The following is a 25,679-nucleotide window of genomic DNA, read 5'->3' as shown; positions in this document are numbered from 1 at the left end:
AACATAATTTATAATCCTTTATGCAATTATATATGAAATTAAATTATCTCACTTTTCCAGACACATTAAAATATTTCAGGTTAAACAGAAGAACTCAGATTGCTATGGGTAGTTGCAAAAGGGGGGTAGATAAAATTTGTTTAGCATCTTGTTTTAGTTTGTTCTTTTGGGGTCAAACATTATGCAAGCTTCTAATGTTTTAATCAGATTCCTGACAATAACCAACTGCATTTATAACTAATCATGAGAAACAAAACAAAACTTAATAACTTTTAATGTTATTTATTAAGGAATGCCCGAACTAACTTTGAAAATAGCAGACATCAAGAAAGAAAGAAAGAAAATAATAGAACTGACTTACATTACTGAGGCAAACCTATGTGAGGAATAAGAAAAAAGATACAGTGCTTGAGAGTATTTCCTGTCTGATAAATTAACTCCTTTAGGGCACCTGAGGACAATATGGCTAACTATACCCTACTGAATCTTAAATACCTTTGGGAAAACAAGTTACTTCCAAGGAGAATTTTAATTTTAATCTTTCTGGATTTATAACAAAACCAAGCCAATTCTTTTTAATTTACCTAATTAAATTAATAACTGCCAAGAATTTTAGTCAAAATTTATTATCCTATCATTATTCATGACTGGAAATGCCTTTTAATAAAGTGGAAAAATAATTTAATCTTTGATAAAAATATAGCTTTCTTATTTATGTTTAAACTACAAACATGTACACATTGATTTTGCTGTTTGTCTTTTTTAGATCAAGCATAAAGCACTGAGTGGACTTATATTTAATGGATGGTGTAGTATAACCTGGTATCATACTCAGAGAACCTGAATTCAAATCTTGCCTTTGCTATTTATTATCTTAGTAATATTAGACAAGCCATTTAAACATCCTGGACCTCAGCTTTCTCCTCTATTTAAAAAAGAAGAAGAAGAAGAAGAAGGAAGCAGAAGAAAGAAGAAGAAGGAAGAATAAGAAAAGGAAGAAAGAGGAAGAGAAGGAGAAAGAGGAGGAGGAGGAGGAAGAGAAAAAGGAGGGGAATAAAGAAAGAGAGGGAGGGAGGAAAAGAGGAAGAGAGGAGAGAGGGAGGAAGGAGGGAGGGAGGAGGGAGGGAGAAGGAGGGAGGGAGGGAAGAAGTAAGGGAAGAAGGGAAGAAGGGAAGAAGGAAGGAAGGAAGGAAGGAAGGGAAGGAGGTGAACTAGATAGACTAAGGTCCTGCGCAGCACTAGATCCAATATCACATGATTAACCAATACTTGACTCATTTGAATACAAGTCAGAGTCCCCACATAAGCTCTAGCATAAAAACCTACATCCTACTGGCACAGTTTGTCATCAGTCATTAATTCTGGGGTCACTGGATACCTTTAAAACAGGACTGTTCTTGTGAAATTAGTAAACTCTTGGTAACTAATCCACATAATAATATGCATAGTGGGACTTTAGAAGAGAAAAAAATGGCCAAAATGTGGGTGAGTACAAATATATTATAAAAAACAAAATGTGAAAGCATTAACCAAAGCATCTTTTATGACATATCATTAGCTTTTTACTAATTTTGAAAATGACCAATCTAGGTAAGAAAAATAGTAAATACTCAAAAAGAATTCCTGAAAAAAAATAGTCATTTACCCTAGGAAGAACCTAATTTAAAATAAGTTTATGTTCAAAAGATAAAAATATTTATTGTTTTAATTGAAGAAGGTCATCATGTTCACAGAAAACTACACCAGATACATTTACCGGTATTCTACAAATATTCATTCATCACTTAAATGGCCTTCTTAGATAGCATTCATATGTTAGAACAATTCCAAATAAACGTAGCAAGTACACTACTAGTGTTACTAGTAGTAGTTAAAAAGTAGCAAATCAATCATATAAAATCAGGTTTACTTCCAATTGGTTTTTTAAAAAATTATATTTATATAATACATATCTAGAGCCTATGTACTTCAGTTTTGTTGTTTAAAATGATGATAAATCCATTATTTAATTAAAAATTATTATGATAAGCACCCCTCAAAAATCACCACAAAAATTTATTCACTAGAAAATTATTGTTATTTATTTAAATTCTGGCCTCAGGAGAAAAGGCTTTGAATACAAAATTGACAGCTATTTTGGTTATGTAATACAGCTAAATATACTCTTTTACTTTTTTGAGATAAATATGCATACATATAACCACATTCCAACACAAAAAGTTTAAGTTTATTGCCTTCAAACTAAAAAGTAGTTTAATTTGAAATAATTTCAGCAAAGTCTCATAAATTCAGCCTCACAAAGAATAAGGTGTTAACACATAAATACATTTTCTAAGTGAATGAAACTTATCCTTTAGATGCCAAAACTTGTCTTAAATATTTGAAGTACAAAACTTTCTTTTTTAAAAAAAAATCACATCTGCATTCTTAAACAGAATATACAAAACACAAATTAACTTTTTCTTTAGTAGCTTGGCCAAAATTATCATTTGTAAGCAATTATTATATTGTGTGATTTATTATTAGTAATATTTTTATTTAATATAATAAAATATAATAATTTAACCAATAGTTGTTCAATTTAATTTTTTTTAATTTTAAACCCATACTTTTATAGCATTTTTAGTTTTGTAAAACACTTTCTTCACTGAATAGTAGAATTTTAATTGAATGATGAGAATGGACAGTGTAGTATGATTAGAATGGTACAACAAGCATTTGGAATTCCAAGGTGTGAATTTCAGTTCTGGAATTCTCACTTACTAGTCCCTTAATACTTCTGGGCCTCAAAGCCTTCATCAGTAAACTGGAGGCTGGAGAAATTGAACTCAATGAACTAGTTACTCTAAATCTATGACACTATGACTGTAGACTAAGAAGCTAGATAGATCTGTTTGCCGTTACAATAAATAGTTCCAGACCTGCAAATGTAGCTAGGCAATTGTTACTTCCTGCTGTAACCAGTGTTTTGCCCTTGCCTCTAATATTTTGCCTAATTTGATACAAAGGTATCAGGAGTGAAGGGTCTAACTATGACCTAATGCTTCACTTTTGAAATAAAGTACACAGATTTCCTGTTAGCTATTTCCTGCAATGCTTTTAAATTATTTAAATAAATTAAATAAAAAATTTTAAAATGCTTTTTTCCCCACCCTTTTCAGGACAATGTTTTAGAAGATGAAGGTTAATAAGTGTCTTGTTTCTAAATGTATAGCATGGTAACATAATGTGTTATTGTTAATTGAATACACACAGATAAAAAACATGTTGTGGAGGCTGTAGTCAAGATCTAAGTTAAAAACCAACCTTAGTAGCTGCATCACCATGGGCTAGTCACAACCTCTATTCTTCTCAGTTTTTTCAATTATAAAATGAAGATAATAATAGCACTTACCTCACAGAACTGTGAGGATCAAATAATATAATATTTGTAGAACACTTTGCACAATGCTGAGTTCAACTCTCATTAAAAAAAAAAAAACTGTATATTTCTCTCCTCCCTCCTTTATCCCAATAAATAAAAGTACTTTTCAGAGAATCAGAGATTTAAGGTCTCCATCAGACTGGGAGGGGGTGGAGGGGGGAGAGAGGGAAACAAACACTCAATTTCCTCTGACTTGATTTTTCTACAGGTAGAAATAAAAATACTTATTACCATTTTTCTTCAAGGACTGTTCCAAGTAAGTATTAGTCACCCCATAAGGTACTTCCCACCCCCCCAAGTCTATCTTTTGATATGTATACATATTGTATATTATGTAGCTTTTATATTATCCAGATAGCTAAAACATGCTCTCTTCAAAATTTAAAGGCCTTCTCCTTCATTTTTCAAGAATCACTATATTTGTAATAATAAAATAAGACGTCTGAAATTATTATTTATTACCATATGCTTGGGACCCTATAGACTCCAGAAGAATTACTATCTGAAGTTAGGAAAAAAAAAAAAACTAGTTTGAGGTTGTGATCAAGAACAGACTGAACTTTTAGCTTGATTCCTATTATACTGAGTATTGCTTTTATCTAGGAGATTATTAGCTCCCTTTAAAGCCAAATCACTGAGGGCAGACATTGAAATTTCCTCGTAGGCTTTCCAGCATCTTATTCCTTGATTTATAAACCTGACAGAAAGAATATGTAAAAAGTATGTCTCTGAAGAGTATGAAACTGAAAGTTTGTATGAGACTTAGGGTTCTTAATATTTGCATATCTCCTACAAGTAATCCTTTATAAATGGGGTAAAAATGTCTGTAAAACAGCAGCACAGATTTATTGTTATGTCATAAGTGATATTTATTCATAATAAAAGAAAGCCAAACTGACCAACAGACACAGGGTGGGGGGCGGGGATGGAATTTACATGTGTTTTTTTTTTTTTCTTAGTGACTAGTTATGAGTTTTGACAATTATGATTTTTAAACAAATATAAGCCTTTTGGACTCTGGTGAGACATGACAGAGTCACATTGGAGCTCTAATAGCAACTATGCAAATACAGCACATTTCCAAGCACTGGGGTTTAAATCATCCAAAGACATGTGAAATCTCGAAGATACCTAGGGAAGAAAACCATGATGCCCAAATGTGACCAGAACACTCTTTTCATCCAAGTACAACTGTTCTTTTCCCCTCCCCCACCAACTTCCATTCAGATATATCCCAGGAAAAAAGTAGAAAACCAGTAACTTAAATGTTCAGAGCCCAGACTACACACTTTTAAGTTGTTTGAATGTTTAATTAATAAACCACCAATTTACTGATCTTACTTGAATAAATGAATAATTCTAAGACTAGTATATTATTCATTTGGCTCATTAAAAATTGAATATAGCAGGTATAAAAATATGGGCATTAGACTACACCAATAAAATATGTGTAATCTGAAGTTCTTGAAAGGAAAATGCTATAGATTTGAAAAATATTTTTAAAAATCCAAAAATAACAAACAGAAATTTATATGAAGAATGATGGAAGGAAACACTATTTTTGGAATAAAAATGGGAAATTAGAAATGTGAGCACTTTGGCCAAATCATCTAATATTACAAAATGCTTGGCAGTTAGAAACAGTGCCCTGGTCGTTATGTATTTATTTAGTTGAGAGTTAGAATATGAAGGTATTATACTAAACATCTTTAACTATGTATTTTTATAAAGAGAATTTTAAACTTTTTAAAAGCCACTCAAAATGACAACAAGCTCTGTTAAGACTTATAAGCTTTTTGATAAATGTGCTTTTACAAAATGAGGACAGATAGAATATAGTACAGATCACCCTGAAGTACAAACAGCTTAGAATCTTCAAACAAGTAGCTCTGTGCTTTTTATCTCTATTATCTATAACTTAAATCAAAAAGCAATGTGCTCTGCACTAGGTAGGTACTTAATAGATATTTGGTAAGTTAAATAGCAAAGTTCTAAGCTTAGAAAGTAAGAAGCCCAACATAAATCTTATAATAAAATCATAAAAATCCACTTAGTCTTCCCACTATTGTCAATGCAAATTTTTATTTTCTGAACAAAACTACAACTTTATGTACTGAATGAAATGCGCATGCACACACACACACACAAACACACACACACACACACACACACACACACACACACGAGTTCTTTTATTAAAAAAAAAAAATCTAAATGCTGTTCCATGGAACTTGGAATCCTGATGATCAGTTCCTTTAATGGCCTAGAAAATTTTTCCTTCATAAAAAAATGTCCAAGAGAAGATAGAAGTGGAGAGGGCAGACTGAAGGGAAGAGATAACAGAACATTTATATCATGGTCTTATTTTTCTATGTGTGACAAGTTAGTATGTATGTTCATCCCACCCCCTCAAAAAATGGCTAAAGGAAAGTGAGGGAGTTCTGATTTCTGATCTTCTGTGACTACAACACATATGAGAGCAAAAAAGAGGAATCATTAAAGTTTTGTAGACCTATTATTTCTGGAGCTTTGACAAAGGTTGAAACATTTAAAAAAATACATATATGTATATAAATACTGAGCAGCTCAGCTCTTTCAGCTCTCTTGCAACTTGTCAGAGCAACAGAGTTGTTTTTTAAAAGCAGCTTGTTCATTAGGACTTTGTTCCAAGCTCTCAAATGTATAAATATACACCTTGTTTCCAATGTTGTCCTTTTAAGGATAGAACTGGTAAGAGTCTCCCAAATGTGGGTGGTTTGAATTCATTTTTAAAATCTCTTAAACATTTCTAATTGGGAAAAAATGGTCTTTAAAAATCACTTTAAAGTTCCCTCAATCTTTCAGAGCATGGAAAAAAAATGTTTTGGTTCCAAGCACCACGTTGTTTTTAAACAAACCAAAAAGGGGGCAGAAATTGGTAGAAACCACTAATTTAGAGTACTAGCATACTTCATTGGTTTTTATTTCATTCAATAAATATTTATTGAACACTGATTATGTGCAAAGCACTGTTATAGATGCTTAATGAGCTCCTTGAAGGCAGGGATTGTTTTTTTTTTTTTTTTTTTTTTTTGGTCTTTGTATCCTCAATGCCTCGCCAATGACTGACATATAATAGTTACTTAATAAATGCTCCATAGCTGATTCAAACAAGGTTAAATCCAATGCAGGTCTTGCCTTAGGGAGTTTATTTTTTTGGAAGGAGAACAAGACAACAAACCAATGTCATAACTGATGAAAAGGAGGGTGTGGGATAGTATGGAAAGGAAAGCACAGATCCAATCACAAAAGAGATAGACATAAATCATTTCTAAAAACAGTAGTTAGCATTTGCGTAGCCTTTTAAGGTTTGCAACACACTTTTCATATTTTATTTCATTTGAACCTCACAACTTTGGGAGGTAGGTGCTATTATTAGTCCCATTTTATTGATAAGAAAAACAACTGTAAAGGTGATTTACCCAGAATCACACAACAAATATGACTTTGATAGTCCACAAATTTAGTCTTCTCTCATTCCAAATTTAACACTATATCCATACCACTAAGCTACCTATAAGAGGGATTTAAGGTGTTTTTTTTTTTATTTACATATATGTTATCAGCTGAATTATAAACATTATTGAATAAAAAAATTGAGAAAAATAAATTTAAGGAGATACCTTGATAATAATGACTCAATTTAACAAAGTATATCATCTAAATAGTAGAAAGTAAAATGAAAACTATTTGTTCTCAAAAATTATTTCAAATTAAATTTTATGACTTAATATTTTAATGCTTTAATATTATGGCATTAAAGGACCAAAACAATTCCTATCTTTTTTATATATAAATGTCTTCAATACTAGTAGTATGCTTCCCCTTCCTTTTTTTAATTTAGGTTTTCCCTATTCTTTCTAGGCAAGTCTATTTTTTTTCTGTATAAGATTCTCCAGAAAGATTCTTGGACTATGAATTTATCACATGTGTTTAAGCACAGTTACAATCCCTAAGGAAGCAAAATTGATAAGCAGAGCTTTTGCTAATGATAGGATTTAGAAGTATTTGAAAAGAATTCTAATTTGTCATTTCAAAAATTATTGTTGTTTGCTTACCTACCATTGTTCATTTTAATCAATGCAATAAATTACCTGGAGAAAGTTGTAACTTATATGTGAATTTTTACAGATTTGATAAGACCCCGCATGTTAAGAAAAGCAACATTCTCAGTGGAGAAAACATAAACTCACAAAAATGTTATTGTTAAACATAAATTATATTTGTGTAATAACTTCCTTCTAAAGGGCTCAAAATGTTTTTTCAGACTATGACTCTGATTCTACTAATAATAGGAAGTATATTGGTCACATTTGGTAATGTATTCATTCTTCCAAGGTACTAAATGCTACCTTTGTGGCCTGAAAGAATGCCTGAGCCTCTAAAAACAAAATAGTTTTTAACAGTAGGATCAGACTGGAGCTAAGTATAGTTAGTCTTATTTTACAGCTAGAGAAAATGACTAGGGAGAAAAGTGGAAATGGCTTCCCGTAGGTCAAACAAAACCGTGGTTGGTTGGCAATGAAACCCACACTTCCTGCCTAGTGGTCTAGGTCTTAAAATCATAGAAGGATAAAGGTCAAGTATTTTTCAGTAATAAAAGAAATGTTTAACCCAAAATCAGTACCCTGTTATAGGGAGAGGAAGGCAGGAACATTTTGATAGCTAGCCACTAGAACACTCAATATTGGGCTAAAAGTCACAGCTTCTCCTAAACATCTAAGATTCATTCATAGCTAAGCCCTCAGGTTGCATGCTCATAAATGCTGAAAACTATTTTCCATCCATCATTCAAATTTCCAAAATAAACTAAAAAACTATTCTAAAGGCTACCACTGGAAAAAATGTTACCCTTGATTTTAATGTTCTTAGTGTGAGGTGTGAGAATAAAGAGCATTTTGAACCTAGACAAATTCATTTATACAAACTCTTTGCTTTGAGGTACCAGTTTTAAGTTATAAAAAGTTTTATAGAATAATCTGTGGACTGCATTATCTGGAAAAATCATTTCTCTCCTTGAATATAGCATAAAAATTAAATACATCATTATAACAAAATTCAACTTTTATCTTTCATATACTCACTATGCTTAACAGTGCTAGACACCATACAAATCAAACATAATCCTTACCTTCTAGAAACTTAAAACTCTGTGTGTCTGTCTGTCTCTCTCTCTCTCTCTCTCTCTCTCACATACACACACACAGAGTAATCTATGAAAATTCATACTATTGAGATAAGAGAACTGAGATAAGATACTGAAAGAACATGATAGGAATATAAGCTAAGAATAAATAATCATATTATTTATAAACATAAGGAATTGTCATTATGAAATGTTGAAAGTATAGGCTCCTTATACTATATAAGGATCAATTCTGATGGAAGTGGCTATCATCAATAATGAGAAGAGGATCCAAATCAGTTCCAATTGACCAGTAACAAACAGAACCAGCTACACCCAGCGAAAGAACACTGGGAAATGAGTGTGGACCACAACATAACATTTATACTTTATTATTGTTTCTTGCATTTTTGTTTTTCTTCCCAGGTTATTTTTACCTTCTTTCTAAATCTGATTTTTCTTGTGCAACAAGAGACTTACATGAACTAATGCTAAGTGAAATGAGCAGAACCAGGAGATCATTATACACTTCGACAACGATATTGTATGAGGACATATTTTGATGGAAGTGGACTTCTTTGACAAAGAGACCTGAGTTTCAATTGATAAATGACGGACAAAAGCAGCTACACCCAAAGAAAGAACACTGGGAAACGAATGTGAACTATCTGCATTTTTGTTTTTCTTCCCGGGTTATTTATACCTTCTGAATCCAATTCTCCCTATGCAACAAGAGAACTGTTCGGTTCTGCAAACATATATTGTATCTAGGATATACTGCAACATATCCAACATATAAAGGACTGCTTGCCATCTAGGGGAGGGGGTAGAGGGAGGGAGGGAAAAAAATCGGAACAGAAACGAGTGTCAATATAAAGTAATTATTAAATAAAAATTTAAAAATAAATAAATATGTATACATTATTGTATTTAACATATACTTCAACATATTTAACATGTATGGGACTACCTGCTATCTAGGGGAGGGAAAGGAGGGAAGGAAAGAAAAAGTTGGAACAGAAGTTTTTGCAAGATTCAATGTTGAAAAATTACCCATGCATATGTTTTGTCAATAAAAAGTTATAATAAAAAAAAAGAAAGAAAGTATAGGCTGCATGCTAGAATTATAAGCAAGGACATAAATAATCATGTTCACATGGTTAGGGAAGACTTCCTAGAAAAAGAAGAATTGCAGGAATTTTTTTTTATAAAGAAAAAATTAAGAGTTGGAATTGATGAATTAGGTAAATGAGTTCTGAGGAAGTAAATGAGTTCACTTATCAAAGTAAATAATTGAGACAATAGAGATTAAATAATCTCTGGTACAAAGATAAATGACCCTGAAATTCTGGTTTCATAAAGGATGGAACAAGAATCAGTTTCATTAGGACATTTAAATAGTGATGGGCAGAGGGAAGGATGGAAGAAAAGAAAATATAAATGAAAGGAAGATAATGACAAAGGAATACATTTTTACCTGTATGTGTAAGTGATGTGCAGGTACCAGGGTGTCTCACAGAGTGCTTCAACCACAAATAAGCAAGCTAAATGCTAACTTTCTTTAGGTATTTAAAACCTGTTTTAGTGTCTCTCACTCTGTCTTACCTCCTGTCCTAATACTAAGGGACTTCAATAAATCATACATTGATACTCTCACTACCTTACCTCCCAATGTCAATTGGACATTTGAAATCAAATACCCAGAAAACATCTCAAATTCTCCACGTGTCCAAAACTGAACTCCTACACTCCTTCCCCCCTTATCTGCCCCAACTCTCTCCTTTTCTAAACTTAACTACTACTCTAAAAGACACCATTATAATTCTAATCTAGATTCATAACCACAGAATTATTCTGGACTCCTAATTTTTTTCACCCCATGTATCCAATAAATTGCCAAAGCTTGCTGTTACAATCTCCATATCTCTCATATCTTATCTTTTCCCTTTACTCATCAAACTTTTACCTTAGTTCAGGCATTCATCACTTCTCATCTGGATTATTGCAAAAGACTTATGATGGGTCTTCCTGCCACAGGTTTCTTCCCACTTCAATCCATTCTACACACTGCTGTCTCCCACTTCAATCCATTCTACACACTGCTGTCAATGCAATGTCCTCAAACATAGATCTATTTATGCCATTTTCTTACTCCAATTCCAGTGCACTTTTTTTTCTTCTAGGATAAAATAGGAACTCCTTTATTTAATTTCAAAAGTCTTTCATAAGTGAACCAATCTATCTCTTCAACCTTAGTTAATCCCTATCTTCCTTTCTAAATTGCATTATTTTCTCAGTTCTCCACACATGACACTCTACTTTCCATCTTTGTGCCTTGCCACTGGCTCTCCTCCATGCCTAGAATATATTCCTTTCCCCTTTCTACTTTAATTGCTTCCTAGAATCTCACTCTTTTTTAAAAACATGAAACCTTTTTATATAAAGCTTCTTTCCTCTAATTTGGCTTCCCAAATCCTTTGTACTCCACTACTTTAAATTTTGTTTTTATTTGTACTTTATGTTTATTCTATATTTACTTATTTATTTTATTGTCTTCCATATTAGAGTGTAAGTTTGTTGGAAGAAAGTTTGTTTCATTCCTTGTATTCATGTCTGAAAAGATACCATAGAGCTGACACATAAGAGGCACTAAATAAAAGCTTAGTGATGAATTGACTGATTGCTGAGATTTGCTATATGCTTCAAAATTCAGCGAATCTCAAAAAAATCTCAAAGCACCAGGTATATTTGAATTTCTTTTTTTCTTTCTCTCTTTCTTTCTTCCTTCCTTCCTTCCTTCCTTTCCTAAGGCAACTGGGGTTAAGTGACTTGCCCAGGGTCACACAGCCAGGAAGTGTTAAGTGTCTGAGATCAGATTTGAATCCAGGTCCTCCTGACTTCAGGGCTGGTGCTCTATCCACTGTGCCACCTACCTGCCCCCTTGATTGTATTTTTCTAGAGAAAATTTGGTTTTTACATTCTGTTGTTGTTTATTCTTAATATTTATCCTTCTGAATGGAGATACATGGAAATATTTTATCTATCAGCCAATAATTAAAGTACTAATAATTGTATTATAAGTTGATACTTATATTTACTATTCTCATCAAATTGAACAATTAATTTTAGCAGTTCCAGAAGTAACCCTTCAGGTAGACACACAATTATTCAGTAGGAAATTTAAAAAGAACCTCCATAACAGAAAAGTTGAAGTATTAGTAGTTCTTAGGAAAAATAGGGACAAAGTCTCTTTTAATCAATCATTCTAAACTTTTTATAACTATCCTTTTTTATGCAACTGGATTTCTGCAAATTTCTAATCTAGTTCTAAGTCATTATTCATAATGAATAATCAATTACTCAGTCAAGAAGTGACATATTTCTAATATGTAATGAAGTTAAAACATTTCGGGCATCAGATGTTATTCTTTCAGAAATGCTTATGTGAACCAATTTTTAAAAAACTATCTGTAAAAAATTAGTTATATGCATCAAGCCACTATATTTAGTAAATGAAAAAATGTTTTAAAATAATATTTAAATAAAATGCTTGTTGTACATATATATTACACTCACTGTACCATCTAATTAACCAAAATCATTTTACAACTTTCTGAGCAGAAGAAACAAGTCTCCAAAGAGCCAGAGCCCACGTAACAAAAGAAATCAGTTTTGCACACCAGAAACATAATAGATGATGTAATGAAAACAGAACGTCTGAAATCCTCCCAAATCTATTTTATCTGCATTCTAGGGCTTGAGGATATCTAAATTAGAAGTCAACAGCCTCAAGATTATTGATTACCACAAAGGGGCCTATGAATGCCTCTGACAAGTCTAGAATAGAAATAAAAAAGAGAAGGTAGAAAGGAAAAGAAAAGAAGAACAATAAATTAAGTAATAGGATAAAAGAAGAAAGAAGAGAAAATACCCATATATAGTGGAGAAGTGGTCATTAGCTGGTAGCTGGTTGCTTCAGGTACCACTGAGGGGCAGCACTGCCACAGGTTGCCTATTCCTCTTTTAAATCATTAGAATTTCCTATGAATACATAGATTCAGGCTTCAGTGGATAAGGAGATATTCTATTTTTCCTCAAATGGTATCTTTCCTGAGATAAGCAAAAATCTATCATCCTAATCTCAGCAGAAACATAAACAGCTGGTCAGATGACTTTTGTTAATCACATACTATGGAATTACAGGCATTAGCATCATGGCAGGAGGGTGAGGGTAGGAGGAAGGGATTAGAAGAAACAGGAATTATTTGAAAACCAACTTCTATGACAGCAATATCTATGCTCTTTATCCATATCTGTGTAATAATTGATATTTCATATTTAATTTGCCTACCTGATTCAACTAAGGTAAGTCATAAAGAATTTTTTTTCTGAGTGTCATTTCATTAAATGCATCTTTTAACAACAAATTAGATTTTTCTCCCATCTGAATGAGTTGATCTATCTGAGTGCATAGTATACTTAAAATGCTTAAAACACTAGGCCTGATTATTTGTCACAGAAACATATTCATAAAGTAAGTCCTTACCTAAGCAATTCAATTTTGTATCATCTTTCAATAAAATATTCTCTCAAATCCTTTGTCAGATTCTATTCCTCAAAATTTCTCCTACTCATTCTTTTACTAACAATAGTTCTCATTTTTAGAATAAATCCAGACAGGTGGTGACATGAGTCTGTTTGTTTTTGTTCCAACAAGTAAACTGTTCTTTCAAAATGCAAAAGATGATTTTTAAATGTTTTCTTGCTCACATTCTCTAGTGATTAATAGGCCATTAGAAATACAATATTAATGATTATCATTGTATCTAACATCTCTATACTACTTACCATGTGCCAGGCACTATGTTAAGAGCTTTGCAATTATTATCTCATGTGATTCTCATAGCACTAATATTATCCCCATTTTACAAATGAAAAAACTGAGGCAAGAGGAATAAAGTGATTTTCCCAAGGTCAAATAGTCGATTTGAACTCAGATTTTCTTGACTCCAGATCTAATGCTCTATACCCTAATTCTACCTAGCCACCACATTTATTTGAAGATAATTGCTTAAATGTGTTTTTAAAAGATGATATAAAATATTATGACAAATTTTCAATGTGTTTGGTAGCATGCCTGAGCTTACAATCATATTTGTGCTGTGTTCCTTCTCATATTCAACATACAAAAAGACTATCTAGCTTTAAAGACATACACACATATACATACAACATACACATATGTAATCCAGAATTATACATGTAACATTTTAAATAAGTCCTTAATACACTTATGCTGTTTGTTCTATTATAACTATAGAGCAAATAGTATATTTCAATTATCTGAATGAAATTAAGATTTGATAAATTAATATTGAAGTAATAAATCCATTCTAGTTTTATTATCTTGGGGAAGATTAAAATCTGTAGCTCACTTTAAAAAAAAAAAAAAAAAAGAACACTACATTTCATTCAGCCATGTATTTTCAAGGCAATAATGTCTAGTGTATTGAAATACAGAAACTAGTGAGAGAGGTCAAATAAAAGAGGAAAAAAAACTTTTTGTTCTTTAGAGAATAAAGTATATCCATCTGTGGTGTTATATAGAATACTGAGTCAGAAAGAGGGAGAAAGATTGAATATTTAGATGACATTTGATATTTTTTACTTGCTGACTTTTTGACTTAGTGTTCAAAAATGAAACAGCCTCTTGTTAGAAAAGCCAAAGTTTTTATCTTTTTTTTATTCCCACTGCAGAAAATTTTGCTTGTGTTTTTCTATTGCTCTAAGGAATAGGGTTTCTAGTCTATAGAACCGAGCTCAGCAGAGTACTACTTAGTTTTAATTTGCCAGTAAAGCCCTTTTCTTTACTGGTTGCCAAAAATCAAATCTTGGCCACTTAATGCTCTGTGTTCCACATGTTAGCTTACAACATGTTGAGCAGCCGTGCTAACTGAGATGGATAGTGCTGTCAAACAGGAAGCTGGCACAACAGGATGGAAACAGTGGGATACGATGACCTTTACATTGAGAGAAAAATGTCCCTGAAATGGCATGAAGAGTTTAAGGAAAAAAAAAAAGAAGAAGGGGAGAAACCCTTCTTTTATTGCATTTAAGTGCAAAGCATGAAATAAAAGCAGTGTTGCCCTGTATGCAATTTGTTTGGGATCAAATACTGAATCCCTCTCACAAGAAGGAAAGTAGTCAGAGGAAGGAAATGAATCATCCTTTATCATGCTGCTTTTAAAGTAGTTTGCTCTAGGATTAAGCTAGCCTTACTGGACCCAAGCTTGCAGACCACTCAAATTCACACTCCACTGGTATTCTCTTCCAATATGGAGAACATATCAAATTTTTGGCTCAGGTTCTTTAATCTTTGGTTTAGGACAAGGGGAAAGAAAGATGGTATATCAGAATGAATAAGTAGCAATTAAAATACTTAATTAAAACACATTCTAAAAGTAAGTGAATTATTTTCATAAATAAAAAATGTGACTCCAGAGTTTTGATCTCTGTTTCTCAGTTACCATACAGCTTTGTATCTTAGCTTCTGACTGCTCCTCTACCAGTAAATGGGAATAATATTACTGATCAAGCTTGGAAGAATATTATGAATCCATGGAAATGACAAGGAAGATTTCTGGACATAGAAAAAGCTATATAAATGTTAAATAAAAGTAATAATTTGACCTCCATGATATAGCATTTCTCATAAAACTGTCATTCAGGCAGTTTGCCACATAAGAATAATCTTTTCAGTGGCACAACTTTTTCAACCTTCTAAAGATTTTGTTTTCTAATCCATGGCATTGTACAAGAATGGCCCAGACTACAGAATGAAACAATGGAATTACAGTACAGTGTCTATGTCATTTTAATTAAATAGATAATGAAATCATCATAAAAGTAGCATGTTTTATGAAAAAATCACATGATAATAATTGGCATCTACTTAGCATGTTAAAGTTTGCAAAGTCGTTTTCTTAAAAACAAGAAAGACTAAGGATTACATGTGTTTTTGTTATTATTATCATCATTTTTTTTCAAAATCTGTCAATAAAACTTAGAGGTCATGAATCCAGAGTAAAGAGAAAAGGTAATTTGGTCACATCATACACCATTTGCTCCCTAACCTTCTAGGTGGCCTGATCTTTTAGCAGGTTGGATGAGTATAAGACAACAGAACTGCAGATCTAGATATGAGACCAGTTGGGCAGGGGGGGAAAGAAATTTCACAAAGACAACTGGCTCTAGAAAATTATAATCTAATGCTTTGCAGAACAAGCAAAAGGTAAAAGACTTTCCAGCAATCTAATTTTTTTTTAAAAAAAGGTATATTAACTATTTCTTCAGAGAACAAAATGATAGATCATTCCTCATATCCTTCATTGAACATGATTTCAAGGAAACTTAGTCTCTCAAATCAACACACAAAATATGAAGAGAAAGAAAAGAGTGTAGGAATACCTTGTGCCTGAGCCGCAGAACTGTGGGAATACCCAAGGGCCAAGAGTGCTGTCTCCACCAGCTGGCTGAAGAGCACGTCTTTTCGAACCAGTACAAACTCTGCATGTTCTTCTCTGTTGTCATATTCAAGAGAGCTGTCCAACTGCTCCACCACGCAAAAAACAGGAATCATCAAACCTGGATGGATTTTTAAAAATTCAAAAGCAAAACAAAAACATTACAAAGTAAATATCAGTGACAATGGTGAGGGAGAGACAATTATAAAAGTCACTCATTGGTGCTTGAAAAACAGTTTAGATTAAACATGCCTCCTGGATGCATAAATCTAACAGAGTGGATTGTGTGTGTGTGTGTGTGTGTGTGTGTGTGAGAGAGAGAGAGAGAGAGAGAAAGAGAGAGAGAGAGAGAGAGAGAGAGAGAGAGAGAGAGGTGTGTTTGAGCACGTTTTCCTCATCATTATTAGCAGAAGCAGATTAGCCCATAGGTTGTAATAGACACCCTATCATTTAATTTTAAAACTACACTCAACAAATCATTGGTGTACTTACTAACTAAAAGTTAATGTTAGAATAAAGATCTTTAGGGCTTCTTTTCTTTAATTTGAAACTATTTTCAACATTAATATTTAGAAGTCCATTTAAAAATAAATGTAATGCTAATACTTCAACTATTGCTATTCTGTTATTTCAGAAGTAGCACTGTTCCCCTGAATGTGCAGGGAAGCTGAAAAGTACCAAAAATAAAATTCCATTCAACATTTATCAAGTAACTATTATGTATGGAGCATGTTCTAGATGCAAAGTTTAGATAAAACATAAAATTTACTTTCATAGAATTTACAATCTAATAAAAAGTTGGGGTGGAGGGAGTTTCCTTTTAGTTATTTTTATTTTTCTCAAACCTCATGACAGACTACTGGATTCTATATGAGGACCTGGATTCAAATTCTAACACTGCTACTTATTATCTGTGTGACCTTGACAAGAAAACCTTTCTAGTCTGAGTTTCCTTTTCTTAACTAAATAGACTGTAAGATCCCTTCCATCTTTAATTTCATGAATCTATTTTGTTATTAGTTAGCATAAGAGAAATTCCTTCAAGTCCCTGACCTTAGATGTTTCTATCTTAAATTGAACTTACATTAAAATTAGCATATACTTACAAAATATTTTGAGAAAATGTACTGTCAACACCAGGTGCAGCTGAAAAGAGAATCTCTTTTTTTGGCTTTTAGAGACTAATTGGAAATCTGTTGTCATTGAAATGTTTCTCTGCTTTGTATTAAAGTGTGAAATGTTAAACAAAGTGAAATTCACTGGAGGTTTACTTTTTTTAACTGCTTTTTGTTGTAAATAAGTTAGAAGAGCTTTTAAATCTAAACAACAGAGATATCAGAAGATCAAGGTGACATACACAGAGAGGTAATGAAAACTGATGTTTTCTTACAAGATTTACTGTTATTGATACATTACAAAACAATAACCTTCCTTGGGGTTTAGTTTTATTTATTTGCTGGTGCCAATGAAGTAAAGTTGGAGGGGTGAGAAGTGGAGAGGGAAGGAAGGAAAGACACAAAAAGAATATGAATGTGCATTTATTTCTGCATTAATTTGTATGTGTCATTTATGATCTCAGAAGGTAGGACAGATGGGAAAGACTACCTTCTGAAAATGACTTGTTTTATAAAGCATAAGTCACATGTAAATGTGCATAATCAAAATGATTTTGAAGGTTCCTTCCTCTAACATTCCTAATAAGCAATCTATTGACTCATTCTCTTCTTCTGAAAGCCAGAGGGTAGAAAGAAACATGCTGGAAATTATAGTGAAACAGATTTAGATTTTTATTCTAAAGATAATAAAATGGTTCAACTAGTTCCCATATGCTAATTATTATTATTAAAGCTAATAAGTATTGGGTATAATTATTAAATATAATAATTATTAATGATAATAATACTCATTATGAATTGCTATCACTAAAATATCATGATCATTATCATTAAAACTACACAACACTCTAACATGTTATCCCTATGACTTACTACTGCAGGTTAATTTTTAAGAACAGCAATATAGTATTAGTACCTACAATGTCTGGGCATACATACAGAGATGGCTGGGTAAAGACAAAAAGAAAACAGATTGATTTTTTTTTTTAAGAAAAACAAAAACTCTTAACCTGGATAAATGATGTGGTTCATTGTTGTTTTAACTGGATGTGATTATTAGAGTATTTGAGAGAATATAATTACTCCATAATTATTCAAATCCACAAATGTTCAAGAACTAACCAAAGGATTATAAAAATTTCCTGAGAAAAATTAGGAAATACTCAATAATTCATAATAGAATTTGACTGTCATGCAACTTCTTCTTATTTAAACTTCTTAGCTTCTAGATTTATTTCATGGAATCCATTGATCAAAAAAGTGAATTACCTGGGAGGCCAGTCTCTTGAGGATAAATTATTCTCTATATAATCCCAGACTAGTCATAAAATAAGCAATATACTTGATGATATGGGCCAAACCAAATACTTTCAATAAATCCAAATTTCTTACTATTACCAAAAACAACAGCTCTCATCAACACCAAGATTCTTTAGTAGAATGGCAAATCATTGAAAACCACAATCTCAGAAAAATCAACTGGACATAATTATAGGCTTTGGCACCTTAGCAATGATATCTTCAGAAAGAGAAATCACATAAATGACAATGAGGACTTGTATAATCAGAAAAGGGCATGGATCAATTTGCTATCTTTATATCAAAACAAAGGAAGATGGAGAGAACCTAAAAGCTACAATGATACAGCACCTAGATGTTTTAAAAATCAGATAGTACCTCTAACTTATTTAATAAATTATTTTATGCGTAGGATTTCTAGTTCAAATAGAAAAGACAGGAGGTGGGATAGGAGAGGATTATTTGTGACAGTGAAACAAACAGGTCACTATATATGTGTATATATATATATATATTTGTGTATGTGTATGTGTGTGCGTGTATATAAAATGATTCATAATATATATCATGAGTGCCTTGTCATTTCATTGCCAATATCTCTGTATATGTAGATTTCAAAATTATAAATCTACTTCTGCTTCTTGGTATCATTAATTAAGAGATAGAAATCACAGATAATTTAATGACTAAGTCGTCTCAATTCTGTAGACAATTAAAAGTCTTGAAGCTCTTTTTTTTCCCTAAACATGAGAAATTAAATGAAAATACATATGAAATTAAGAACTGATGTACAAATATGCACTGTCTATCTATATGGGACATTATTTTCAAGAACCTATCTGTGATGGTAGTTTCAAGCCCAATGATATTTTTTAGATATTTCATATCAGTGTCCTTGATGATAATTGCATGGAAGCAATAGCTAGTTTTTGCTGAAGGTTAAGCTAGCCAGGTGAATACATGAGCATCTAATAAATATTAGCTGCTACAACATAACAGTTTATATTTATACATTTTATATATTTTAAGCTTTTTCTATTTTTTCATAATAAATTTGTAAAGTAGTACAAGAATTATTATTCCTCTTTTCCTAAAGAAAAGATTGAGAGATCCTGAAAGGATAAGTGACTGACACATGATTATGCAACTAATAAATAACATAGGGTAATCAATTTTGAGCTGAAAGGGACTTTAAAGACTACCAAATTCAACTCTTCACATTTTTTAAAAGAAAGAGATTGAATCCCAGACAGGTTCAAGTAACAAGATAGGATTTGAAACCAGGTCCTACAATAACAAAGCCAACATTCTATCCATGTACTATGAATTCTCTATCTGAGGTGATAATGGTATCATAAGCTCTTAGTCAGGATTGGTCTTGACTGAAGTAACCATATAAGTTACTTTCATTTTGCTAAACCTTAGTTTCTCTTTTTATAAGAAGATGGTGGTAACATTTGTCATTTATCTCATGTATTTAGAAATAATTTTGGAACTAATATATTTAAAACAACTAAAGATTTATGTAAAAAAGAGTCACATAAAAAGGAATTATGAATGACCTGTGTTAATCCCTAAGAAAAATGCTTTATAACTGGTATATGATGTTAAAAATAAATTTTATAATAGAACAGAATACAAACAGAAAGAAATGTAACTGCTGAATATGACCACAAGGAAATAGATAACAATAAAATACAAGATTTGATAGAAACAGAAGTAGAATGACTCAAAAATGCTGTATAAGAAACCCTCTTGGAAAAAAATTTAAAAAAGAAGAGATAGGGAGAAAAGAAAAGAAAGAAAAAGAAAGAGACACAGAGAAAAAACAATTGGAAAGAAATAGGAGACTTAAGTATTTTCTCTATCCTAAGTAGAAAAATATCAAATCACAGGCAAACCTCAGTGTGAAAGTCACCATTTTGAAGAAAATATTTTAAAATAGGAAAGTACTTCAAAAATTAAGTTAAAATAAAGGCCAAATTAAAATTTTAAATTAGAATAAGCAAACATAGAAGAAGTAAATGAAAATACAATAATAGCAGGAGTTAAAGGGAAATGTTCTAGGAAATAAGAGTCATCTTTCCAAGATGGCAATGCTATAGTGTTCAACGTTCTGCTTTTTTTTTTAATAACTAGAAAACTTTGAACCCTTTGATTATAATTCTTGCCAAATTCCTTTCAATAGAGCTAGTTGAATTGAGAGGTAAGCCTATCACTCCAAATATTTGCTAAAAATAAATGTTGCTCTAGCAGTTGGAACAAATGGTAAATTTCATTGTCATAGAAGTATAATAAATAGGGGATCCCCTTTAAAATTAATATTTATTTTACTAATAATGTTTGTTCTATTACTTATGAAGATCAATTTGTCATTTGTATTATCAAAGTGTTAAAGATAACTTTCCTAAAGTTTGTATTTGCTTCTTTGCGAAGCATTTACTAGAGTTTTGTGTTAAACTTAAAACAATCTTATGAAGCTGATAATTATTATACCCATTTTAGAAACGAAGAAAACAAGATTGTCAGCTATTTCCCAAGACTAATCTAAAACACAGTATGGCATGAGTTCTGATATTAAAGTCTACCAAGGACAGATCACTTTAGTCCATCCATTGGAGTACACTATAATTCTCAGCATACTACACATACCAGAATTCTTAATATAATTCATATCATAAGCTTCATAATGAGGCCAAATATAAGAGTAATAATATATGAATGACCTTATTTAGGTTTTTTTTTTCCCCTGAGGCAATTGGGGCTAAGTGACTTGCTCAGGGTCACATAGCTAGGAAGTGTTAAGTGTCTGAGGCCAGATTTGAACTCAGGTCCTCCTGACTTCAGGGCTGGTGCTCTATCCACTGTGCCACCTAGCTGCCCCATGACCTCACTTATTAATGCTGCGAGGAAAAAAAAACTATTACTTATTTTATACAATGTGGCAAAAAGGGTAGTGTCATTGCTATATAAGTATAGTGCTTCAACAGAATACCACCCTCCAAAAATGATACCTAAAACTATGGATACGACTACATTTGTAGCCATCTTAGTTATTTCTCTCTCTGTTCTATATTTCTAGGGGTTAAGAGACATCATACATGAGTCTAACATTACTGGGTCAATCTCAAAAACAAAACAGAAAAAAAAAGTTTATAAGAATCGTCTAGTTGAAAGCATGTTAGATTTGGAATTAGAGGACCTGCATTAAAATGCTAACTGTGCTAGTTATTACTTGTATAACCTTGGGGAAGTCACATAGCCATGCTCTGGGCCTCCATTTGTTCATCTATAAAATTAGGGGATTAGACTAGGTATCCTCTGAGCTACTAAACAGGCCTAAATCTATGATCCTAACCTAAAATGAATGCAGTCTGTTCTTTCTATTCATAAATAGATTAATCTAATTTTTCCAGTGTTTCTCCTGGACAGTGTTTCTCCTTTCCTCTCCCCACTAAATAAAATTAAGCCAGGTTATGTAGTTTGCACAGCAGTGAATAGCTAAGTTATTCTGGAGATAGCTACTTTATAATATTATAAAGTTTAATCCTAACAATATAAGGCTGATGTTGGGGAAAAGATAATTAGAAGGTAGGGAGGGCAGAAGAGCAATCATTCAGGATCAAAATATTAGAGTTTCCATTTCTAAAATGTCTATTTTTTAAATTACGAAACATTTTAATGTTTAACATATTTAACATTTAATGTTATAAAATAGGAATTAACTCCTAGACACATCTATCTTTACTAACTTCCCACATTAACATTCTGGAATGGGATAAAGTGAATGTATTGCCTTATCTGGGAAGATAGACATCTCTAAAATCTAAAAACATACTTGACATTTTTAGGGGGCAAATCACTAAATAAGTATCACTTTAAAAGCCTGATATAGAAATATTAGCTAAAATTATACCTATTAATAACACAAAAGAAAAACTAGTAATTGTTTAATATTCTGAAAAGGAGGAGTAGGACAGGATAAGCAGGATAAAGTCTAATGCCAATATGATCTAGAATCACTTTTGTTTCTTTCACCCACTAATGAGTTTGCAAATTTTTCTGAGCCATCCTTTATTCTTAGAACTGCCTCCTAAATGATAATAGTCTAGCCTCTCAAAATGATAGAAATCTAGCATTTCTCCTCCCTTCTTTTGAAAAACTCCTAAAAACCCATCTGTTTCCTGAAGAACTACAGTTACAGGGACTAGCTCCCACTTTCTGTTGCCTCTATCATATCTGTGCCTTTCACCTTGTGTGTTCCTAGTGTGGGCTACAGATTACAAAGGCTTTATGGCAGGGGTTCTCCTATCTGTCCTTTGAAAATAGAACTCAACCTGGAATAAAGTGCTAAAGATGTTAACATAGAAAACTATTACCAGAAATACTAAATCTAATTCTACCTTAAGAAATCAACTAGCAAATAATACACATACTTTCAGACAATTCTGTTCTTGGGAAAGTAACTTTTTCTACTGCAGATTTATTTAAAAAAAAAAAGAATAGTCAGCAAATTATTTTCTACACAACTTCTTCCACACACACATACAAAAATAGGAATAGAAATATCTTACTAACATTCACTGCCAAACCCATTTTCCAGCACTATATATTGAATATAATCTCTGGCAATGTACACTGAAGAACAATTCCACTCAGAAACCTGATTTAAGGGAACTTCATGAATCAAGAGTATTATGTACTACAAGCAAATCCACCTTCCCCCACCTCTAGACCTCCCAACTTTACAAGTAGATTTCATTCCAGAAGCTTATCCATTAGTTGCTTGAAACACATTTTCCAGTAGAAAAAAAGTTTATAAATGATAGCTAGGTTTCCTGGGGCAATCCACAAAAACCCATTTAAATCATAATGTTGAACTATAAATGAATGAATGAAATTGTTAAACGCTATTTTCCAATCACTGCTTGGGTAACTGCTGGGAATACAAACACTAAAATGAAGATGTAACATAGAAATATTTTATGGCATTAATGATATTAGTCTGAGTACGGGATTAGAAAACAATAAATTAGATGGGCAAAAATTTTTCTTTCTAATGTGTAAAACTAAATTTAGGTAAAAATTAGAAATAACATTAGTCAGTGGAATCCTCCTCCCATAACTCTCTTTGTGCTACTTTCTCAACTTCTCCCCAAGTCTATTCATGTGGCATCTATTTCAGATCTACCCCACTTTTCCTAACAAAGTTCTCTTTGGTGCAACAAAACAAAACTTTCATGCCCTCAAGGTGCTAATTCCTCAGTTTGGCACTAGGATAGTAAATAATTTTAATGAACTCATTCACCCTAAGCGATGGGGTATTATAGCTAATAACCATTTAGTCAAAGCAAAAGGATTTGCATGTGGAAATGTCACAGAGGAATAGTTATTTTTGAAATTTCAGGTAAAATTTCACTGTCAGGACAATTTGACCTACAAATTATGTATATCAACACATTTTACTGTTGTCCTCAACCCTCTCCCTTACCACTAAATCTACTATTGTCATTATTGTGGAAGGAAAAAAATCTCAAAGCTTTGACCCTTTGTTATCTTTAAAACATCTCTCATATATGCTCCCTTCCTCTGAAGTTATCACCACTTTGGCCCTTATCACCTTTGCCTGAACTATATAGCCTGCTGGTTGATCTGCCTGGCACAAATCTCTCCCCACTTCAATCCATCCTCCACTTAGCTGTCAAAGTTGTTTTCTTAAAGCATAAATCTATCCATGTCCCTCTCCCTGACCTCAGTTATCTCTTCGATAAACTCCAATGGCCCCCATTACCACTAGGATAAAATATAAAACCATCTATTCAGCATTCAATTTCTTGCTTTTCCTCTAAACCTTCCCCTGTATCTTGTGATCCTTTGATACTGATCTCCTTCCTGTTCCTTGAAAGATATACTTTACCTTGACTCCAGGAATTTTCTTACTCTGTCCCTGGTGCTTGTAATGTTCTCTTTCCTCAGTTCCTACTACTGACTGCCCTGGCATCCTTTAAAGAAAATAAAATCCCACATTTTACAGGAAGCTTTCCCCAACACAATCCTCCTTAATTTCAGAGCCTTCCCTGTCCTATTTATCTAGTATATAGTTTGTTTTGTTAAGTTAGGCAATGCCTCTAGTATAAAACATCCAAAACTGTGGTAAAGCCTGAATATTGCCCAAACACATAAATTCACAGTTATTTCAAAATTAAACCAGAATTACTCAGCTCTAGGACTCTATATATTACCCATTTTTGATGTTATAGCTCAATACCTACTTTTGAAACAGGCACAATGATTATAAAATGATGCCTCATTCAAATTATGCTCTTCTTTTGAATAATACCTCTATTTTTCACTGCCTCCAAGAATGACCCACATCTTATTAAGAGGTCTGAGAGACTAAAAATGGCCCTCAGAAAGTCAGGATGGAAAGAAAGTCATTTCCTAGCCTCTAAAGCTAAAATTAGGTGTATAAGTAGTCCCTGTCCACTGATTCTAGCCCTAGTCAATTCAATTTCTGAGATCCAGTGATTAAAAATGGCTAGATGGCACAATGGGTAGAGCACTGGATTTGAAGTTAGAAGAACCCAAGTTCAAATTCAGCTTCAAACATTTAACACCTACTAGCTGTGTGACCTTGGGCAAGTCACTTAACCCCAATTACCTCACAACAACAACAAAAAAGACCAGAAAAGAATTCAAGTGTAATCTGGAAGATTTAAGATATAGGCAAGTCAGCCCACATTGAAAATAGATATTTCATTAATTTGGACCTAGAAATGACCAAATAAAGTCTAGTTTACTCCAGAAAGACAAAATCCTTAATAGTTATTTTTTGATAGTTATGTTTTATAGAAACAATGAGATGAAAAAAAAAAGAAACAATGAAATGTCTTAAAGTCTCTGATGCATAATATTGCATATATGTTTCTAATTAATGTGGATAAAAATAATAATCCTTTTCCTTCTCTAAATTGATGCTTATAACAATTACATTGAAAGTCTATTAGGTATCCATCCTCACTTCAGGAGTAATGCTTGTTCAACCTGATACAATGCCATACTTCAAGTATTAATAAATTTTTCTTTTATAAACTCTTCAGTTGTTTTCACACATGTGGAACACTGATGTACACAACACTTTGACCCTAATATAT

The 25,679-nt window shown here is 32.3% G+C and overlaps 1 protein-coding gene across 1 annotated transcript in view; it reads right to left on the bottom strand.

Moving 5' to 3' along the window:
* The window catches only part of SATB2 (SATB homeobox 2), a 212,996-nt gene that overhangs the window by 170,234 nt on the left and 17,083 nt on the right, over nucleotides 1-25,679 (bottom strand). Inside the window, exon 3 of the mRNA XM_051985926.1 lies at nucleotides 16,056-16,232. Coding sequence (XP_051841886.1) covers nucleotides 16,056-16,232 — 177 coding nt within the window. The remainder of the gene's footprint in view (nucleotides 1-16,055; nucleotides 16,233-25,679) is intronic.

This window comes from Antechinus flavipes, chromosome 3, assembly GCF_016432865.1.
Source record: "Antechinus flavipes isolate AdamAnt ecotype Samford, QLD, Australia chromosome 3, AdamAnt_v2, whole genome shotgun sequence".
Lineage (NCBI taxonomy): Eukaryota > Metazoa > Chordata > Mammalia > Dasyuromorphia > Dasyuridae > Antechinus > Antechinus flavipes.
This window is presented reverse-complemented; position numbering and strand designations above follow the sequence as displayed.